We start from the raw sequence: 7,638 nt of genomic DNA, 5'->3' as shown, positions 1-7,638 counted from the left end.
GCTATGGGTCCAGTTTCACCTTCAGGGACTGGTGAGTGTGACCCCAACAGTGTCCGGCTCCCCCCCCGCCCGCTGCAAACAGCCTGGGGGGCTGGATCTGGGGAGTCCCAGATGCAAAGGGCCCCACAGTGACATCATGAGCCCCCCTCCCCTGTAGGCGCCCAAATTGAGCAAAGTGGGTGTAAAAGAGCAGGTGGGTCTGATCCCCGCCCCCATGACACAGGGGACTTCCCAGCATGCACCAGGGCCCCTGGGGGGCCTCATCCCCGCAGCTGGTCGTACATACCCCACTGTGCAGCCTGCAGCTCTGGGGAAACAGGGAAGGGTCAGAGACACCCTGGGGATCCAGGGACACCCCCACCCTGGGGGGCCCAGACCCCCCCCCCACAGGCCCCCGACAGCCCCTCACCAGCCAGGCTCATCCCAGGGGAGACGCCCAGAGCCCCATCGCTGGGGCGGGGATGGCGGTGAGGGGGGGGCACAGATGGGATCAGCGCAGCTCCCGGGGGTGGCACTTACCAGAGACGCGCAGAACCACCGTGGAGAGAATGGGGTTAGCAGCGGTAGGGATCTGTATCTGCACCGTGTAGTTCCCGGTGTCATTGAGCGTTAACCCCGTGATGTTCAGGGCGCAGCCCGGCCCCACTGTCTCTCGCCCCGTGTGGGCCGGGCCGTTGTTCTGAACAGGGTTTGGATATTGGAAGTAGGTGAGGATCAGGCTGTTTGGATCAGTCACGGTCGCTGATCGGTACCAAAAGCAGGACGTGAAGTCCTGTGGCGGTGGCTGCGGGGCCAGGCTGACGTCCCCTCCCACCACGGGGCTCGGCGGGGTGATGGTCACTGGGGTCTGGGCCGGCGCCGGCTGGAGGCAGGAGCCCAGGACGGAGGCTGCGGGTGGGGGGAGACCAGAGAGACTGATACTAACTGGTGCCCCTCACTCCCGACCTGCACCCCTCTGCTTTCATTTGCACTGTCCCCTGTTACAGCCCTGTGTGTCCGGGACGCCTGGGTCCCCCCTGGCCCCGCTCCACCCTCTCAGCTGCAAGGGACCCCTCGCCAGGTGCCGTCCAGCGCCTTTTCCTGCAGCGGGACCTGCCTCGACCCAGGGGAAGCGTCTCTGGGCTGGGACCCTGGAGTCTGGGCCCACAGACAGGGCAGCCCCATGGGGCCCCTCCGGCCTCAGACTTCCCCTCCCAGCCTCGTCCGCCCACTTCCCCTTCGCTTTGGAGGAAGGAACCTGTGTGGGGGGTGGCGGGGGAGGGTCTTCTCTCTTCTCCCCCTGCCCCCCGTCGGGTGCCAGGTCCCTGGGTCTCTGCGTGGGGCTGGTTCCGCCTGCTAGATCTGGGGGAGGGAGTTCAGTGAGGGGGGGGTCTGGGTGTGTCCCCCCCCCAATGCTCTGGGACAGAGACACAAACAAACAGCTGATCCCTGCTAATCTCCCCATGCAAAGCAGAAGCTGGGGGGAACAATGGGACTTCTATGGGATCCCCGGGGCTTTGGGGGGGAGCCTGGGATGGAACCAGCCTGGGGAGGGAAGTGTCAGAGCCCCCCTCCTGCTACCCCAGCCCTGGGGTCCCCCCACCCAGCTCTGCCGGTGCCCCTCAGTCCCGACCCACAGCCCCTCGGCCTTCATTGACACGGGCTCCTATTGGAGGCCTTTTGTGTCCCGGACACCTGGGTCCCACGTTCTCCCCTCTGACCTGCTAGGAGAATCCCCGTCCAAGGGCCGCCCGGTCTGTGGGGGATTCGCCCCATCGCCCGTCACTGCTGTGGGACCCGCCGGGAGCTGCCGGGGCGGCAGAGACGCCTGGTTCCAGCTGGGGGCAAAGGGCAGAGACGGGGGAAGTGGGGGGGGGAGCGGATCTGGCATGAAGCACCTCCCTTGCCCGGCCCAGCTCAGGGACGGGGCAGGGGGTGCGGCCCCTTTGGCACCGTGCCCCACCTTTCCCGACAGCCCTGCCTGCCCCCGGGGGGGGGAGGGGGAACTCACCCGCCCCTCCCTCTGCCCCACCCAGACACCAGGAGGGCGGGGGGCGGTGTAGGAATCCGGTCGCTGCAGCCTCAGAGGAATTCCAGCCCCGCCCCTGCTGCTCCTTTGAGGGGGGGTCTGGCCCTGACAGATGTGGGAGAGGGGGTCGCACAGGGGAGAAATCGTCCCCTGGGGGGCTGGGGCATAGAAGAGGACAAGGCCCCACAGCCTCCAGGAATCCTCCCCCCAGATATCGACCCCCAGTGGAGGTTGTGTGGAGGGGGGGGGCTCATCCCTGGAGGCCGCCCATGGGAAGTGGGGGGGGGGCAGATAGACAGACCCTTTGTTAGGGTTTGTGGGGCACAGGGGGACCCCTGTGTGTCGGGGGGGCAGATCCCAGACTGACGGGCACCTGGGACATTGTTCGGAGCCCCCAGGATGGGCCGGGGCTGCGGAGGGAACAGGACACACAGGGTGAGGCCCCCGGGCACAGACACCTAGAGCTGGGCTGGGCAGCCTAATCCTGCCATCCCTGTGGGGCCACATGTGTCCACTCCCCCCCTGCCACCACACAGATCAGGGCCCGTCCCGTCCAGCAGGGGGCGCAGGGACACACGCGGGGGCCGGGGGGGGGGTCCCCACTAGCTGCGTCCGGCGGTTCCCGGCGTGGCTGAGCGTTACCCTGGCATGTCAGGGAGTCGCCGGTCCATTGTGGCTGTCCCTGGGGCCGTGGGGCCGAGCAGGGGCTGGGCGGGGCCGTCGGGTTTTATCCGTGCTCGCTGAGCGGTGCCAGCCGCAGGCCAGGGGCTGCAGGGCCAGGCCGGCTCCCCGCCCCTCCCAGGGCTCTGTGGGTCGGGGCGATGGGGAGCTGGGCTCCGCGGCCAGCTGGAGGCCGGAGCTCAGGACAGAGGAGGCTGGGGAAGAAATAAGAGACTGATACAAACTGATGCCCCTCACTCCCGACCTGTAGCCCCCTGCTACCCCAGCCCTGGGCTCCCCACAGCTCTGCCGGTGCCCCTCACTCCTGACCCACAGCCCCCTGCTGCCCCCAGCCCTGGGCTCCCCCCCCCCAGCCCTGCCAGTGCCCCTCACTCCCGACCCGTAGCCCCCTGCTCTCCCAGCCCTGGTCTCCCACCCCCAGCTCTGCCAGAGCCCCTCACTCCCAACCTGCAGCCCCCTGCTCTCCCAGCCCTGGTCTCCCGCCCCCAACTCTGCCGATGCCCCTCACTCCTGACCTGCAGCCCCCTGCTAGCCCAGCCCTGCCCCCCCCACACATGTCAGGACCAGCCCCTCCCACCTGCTGACCATTGTGGGGCCGTCCCTGGGGGGCGCAGTTCTGCCCCATGTCCCGTCCCTGGCAGGTGGGTGGATCCCTGGTGCCCGGCAGAGCGTGAAGGGGGTTATGCTGGGACCCAGAGCCTGGCGTGACTGGGCTTCTCCTGGGGGGTGGGAGGGTGTGTCAGGGGCAGGGATTGACTGGTCAAGGGGCCCCCACCCTCCCTGTGAAGACCCCCCCACACATGCGGTCAGACCCGGGCACGGCCAGGAGGAAAGTCGGACTCACTGAAAAGAGAAGCAGCCGAGGGTGAGAGACAGGGCACGTGGGGAACAGGAACCAGCAGAAACAGGCGACAGACCCCCCCCCAGCCTGACACAGACCCCCCCCAGCCTGACACAGCCCCCCCCCAGCCTGACACAGACCCCCCCAGCCGGACAGACAAGCTGGGGTCACAAAGTCCAAACCAGCGCTGCCCATCGGCTCCAAACACCCACTAAACCCTGCGCCTGGGGCACCGTAACCAGACACGGCTCCCTGGGCCCCACCCAGCCCGGCCCCCCCTGCAGCGAAGGGCAAAGCCCAGGGGGTCCCAGCCCAGGGGTGCAAATCAGGCCTGGCCCAGCAGGGCCCCCCCCGGCTCACCAGGGCGGGGGGCAGAGAGCTCCCTCCCGGGGCAGCCCCTGTCCGGCTGAGCCGTGCGGGGGGCTGGGCCGCGCGTCGCCAGCAGGGGGCAGCAGCGAGTGTCCAGCCCGGCCGGGCTCTGGGCCAGACGCACCCGGGTCCCCTTGGCCCTGCTGGGGCCGGATCGCGCCGGGGGCTCCCGCGGTCTGGCTGCTTCGCGCCGACCCCCGTACCCTGCCTGGAGCCCCCAGCCTGCAGGGATTGCCTGCGCCTGGGACCTGGGGGGGCCCTGCCCAGGGCCAGGTTATAACACAATGGGGTGCAGGTGTTGTACTTAAAGTCCTGCACAGGATCTTTTCAGGGGGAATAAGACAAAACGCCACATTTATTAGTAATACATGTATTCATTAACACTGTATCATATGCATATAATATATTACACTTACACTCACACACACACACAAACACACTCCGTCTTGTTGTTACCAATTAGTTCTCCCCTTAACTTCACTGGCCAGGTGAGTTAGATGGGGGAGGGGGTGGAGCCGGGCTTCTGCCGATCCGGATCGATGCTCCCATGTTGACAAGAGGAGACTCGGGGTCCTCTGCAAGACACCTCACTTTTATAGCAGCTTTCCTCTTATGCAAATCTATACCAGATTCAAACTCTGTGTCTGTGTCCATTGGTCCTTTGTGCTGCTTTCTTTTGAGTGTTGTCCCAATGCTGCAAAGAGGGTGTTTCCAAAAGAAGGTGCTTGCTTCTAACCCCCAAGGCCGTCGGTATGTCTGCTTGTCTTTAATGAGCCCACTTGACACGTTTTATTGTCCTTGGGTCTGGCTCCCAGCCCCTCTCCAACAGTTGAGGCTGTCTGGAGGTGCTGCCTTCCATGCCTTGCTCATCCACACCTCATTCATTCAACAGGGCAATTGATTAAGAGTGGGAGGGGGAGCTCTTGTTCTACTGCTAGCAAAAAGAAATTTTTCTTCTATCTTATTCTATCCTTAGGGGCTATAATATTATACCAAGGGCAATGCAAAGTTTCTAAATGAGGCTTTGATACAAAGTCCCATGAAAACAGAGGTCACACGTGGGTAGACCCACCACAAGGTTATATGAAGAGGCACAATGTAAAGTCATATGAAAATTATCAGAAATTTATTTACATTGTAACAACAAGACGGAGTGTGTTTGTGTGTGTGTGTATGAGTGTAAGTGTAATATATTATATGCATATAATACAGTGTTAATGAATACATGTATTACTAATAAATGTGGCGTTTTGTCTTATTCCCTCTAAAAAGATCCTGTGCAGTACTTTAAGTACAACACAGGGGGCCCAGCTGAGCTGGTCACCCGGTCGCTGTGGGGCTGCCCTGCCCTCGTTATTCACCCCCTCAGGCCAGCTGCCCCATGGACCAGCAGCGGGTTTGTATTTACTGACAGGTCATGGAATAATGACGCCTGGGGCCATGCCCAGCTCAGGGTTGCAGGCGTCCGGTTTTCGGGTTGCCATGGGGGCTCCTTGCGCTGCCCTCCCCCAGCACCAGCTCCTGTTGTCCAGGAACCGTGGCCAATGGGAGCTGAGGGGGCGGCGCCTGCATGTAGGAGCAGCGCGCAGGGCCCCTGGCCGCACCTCCGCCTAGGAGCCAGAGGGAGACGCTGGCAGCTTCACGGGAACCACTTGAGGTAAGCGCCACCTGGAGGCCGCATCCTGAAACCCCTCCTGCACCCCAAACCCCTGTTCCAGCCCTGAGCCCCCTCCCGCACCCTGAACCCCTCATTTCTGACCACTGCCCAGAGTCCACACCCCCAGCCCAGAGCCCTCACCCCCTCCTGCACCCCAACTCTGTGCTCCAACCCAGTGCCCCCTCCCACACCCTGAACACTTCATTTCTGGCTGCACGCAGATGCCACACCCATCCCCAGCCTGGAGCCCCCTCCTGCACCCCAAACCCCTCATCCCTGGCCCCACCCCAGAGCCCACACCCCCAGTCGGAGCCCTCACCCTCCCCTGCAGCTCCCGAAACCCCTGCCGCAGCCCGGTGAAGATGAGGGAGGGTGAGGGAGAGCGAGCGATGGAGGGAAGGGGGTGACTTGGGCGAGGCTAGGGTGACCAGACAGCAAGTGTGAAAAATGGGGAATTTTTGTTGCCCTCCGCTGGACTCTTTCCAATTTTTCCACATCCTTCTTGTAGTGTGGGGCCCAAAACTGGACACAGTATTCCAGATGAGGCCTCACCAATGTCGAATAAAGGGGAACAATCACATTCCTCGATCTACTGGCAATGCCCCTACTTATACAGCCCAAAATGCCGTTAGCCTTCTTGGCAACAAGAGCACACTGTTGACTCATATCCAGCTTCTCGTCCACTGTGACCCCTAGGTCCTTTTCTGCAGAACTGCTACCTAGCCATTCGGTCCCTAGTCTGTAGCAGTGCATGGGATTCTTCCGTCCTAAGTGCAGGACTCTGCACTTGTCCTTGTTGAACCTCATCAGGTTTCTTTTGGCCCAATCCTCTAATTTGTCTAGGTCACTCTGTATCCGATCCCTACCCTCTAGTGTATCTACCATGCCTCCTAGTTTAGTGTCATCTGCAAACTTGCTGAGAGTGCAGTCCACACCATCCTTCAGATCATTAATAAAGATATTAAACAAAACCGGCCCCAGGACCGACCCTTGGGGCACTCCGCTTGAAACCGGCTGCCAACTAGACTTGGAGCCATTGATCACTACCCGTTGAGCCCGACGATCTAGCCAGCTTTCTATCACCTTACAGTCCATTCATCCAGCCCATACTTCTTTAACTTGGCGGCAAGAATACTGTGGGAGAGCGTATCAAAAGCTTTGCTAAAGTCAAGGAATAACACATCCACTGCTTTCCTTTCATCCACAGAGCCAGTTATCTCATCATAGAAGGCAATTAGGTTAGTTAGGCATGACTTGCCCTTGGTGAATCCATGCTGACTGTTCCTGATCACTTTCCTCTCCTCTAAGTGCTTCAGAATTGATTCCTTGAGGATCTGCTCCATGATTTTTCCAGGGACTGAGGTGAGGCTGACTGGCCTGTAGTTCCCCGGATCCTCCTTCTTCCCTTTTTTGAAGATGGGCACTACATTAGCCTTTTTCCAGTCATCCGGGACCTCCCCCGATCGCCAGGAGTTTTCAAAGATAATGGCCAATGGCTCTGCAATCACATCCGCCAACTCCTTTAGCATCCTTGGATGCAGTGCATCCGGCCCCATGGACTTGTGCATGTCCAGCTTTTCTAAATAGTCCTGAACCACTTCTTTCTCCACAGAGGGCTGGTCACCTCCTCCCCATGCTGTGCTGCCCAGTGCAGCAGTCTGGGAGCTGACCTTGTTCGTGAAGACAGAGGCAAAAAAATCATTGAGTACATTAGCTTTTTCCACATCCTCCGTCACTAGTGTAACCCTTCTACCAGGCCAGTTGATAGCAGCAAGGGCCGGGTTCAGGGGTCCCATCCCAACAGCGTGACACAGAACCAGCTCGAGCCCCCAACCAGTGACCTGGGAAAATCTTACACACACCCCTGGGCGCCTCGAAGAGGCAATACTTCCCCTCTTGCAAGCACAGATCCTCGGTTTAGCAGAAAATGTTTAATAACATGAGGTAAATGACATAGCATTAAATTGGGAAAATACCACAACTAGAGTTCATAGACCAAACCATGAGCGAAGACCCTTCCCAGCAGATTGGGCCGTGTCCTTTCCCGTTGGTTCTTGAAACCAGCAACCCAAGAATCACCAA

The 7,638-nt window shown here is 60.8% G+C and overlaps 1 protein-coding gene across 3 annotated transcripts in view; it reads right to left on the bottom strand.

Annotated features, from left to right (window-relative positions):
- LOC117888404 (carcinoembryonic antigen-related cell adhesion molecule 1-like) overlaps window positions 1-1,855 on the bottom strand; it is a 9,908-nt gene extending 8,053 nt beyond the window's left edge. For all 3 annotated transcript variants that reach the window (XM_034791738.1, XM_034791740.1, XM_034791739.1), the window contains exons 1-2: window positions 1,701-1,855; window positions 520-888 (exon numbers count right to left, since the gene is read on the bottom strand). In XM_034791738.1, coding sequence (XP_034647629.1) covers window positions 520-888; window positions 1,701-1,755 — 424 coding nt within the window. In that variant the 5' untranslated portion in view covers window positions 1,756-1,855. The remainder of the gene's footprint in view (window positions 1-519; window positions 889-1,700) is intronic.
- Window positions 1,856-7,638: the final 5,783 nt, after the last annotated feature.

Source organism: Trachemys scripta, chromosome 16, assembly GCF_013100865.1.
Source record: "Trachemys scripta elegans isolate TJP31775 chromosome 16, CAS_Tse_1.0, whole genome shotgun sequence".
Classification (NCBI taxonomy): domain Eukaryota; kingdom Metazoa; phylum Chordata; order Testudines; family Emydidae; genus Trachemys; species Trachemys scripta.
This window is presented reverse-complemented; position numbering and strand designations above follow the sequence as displayed.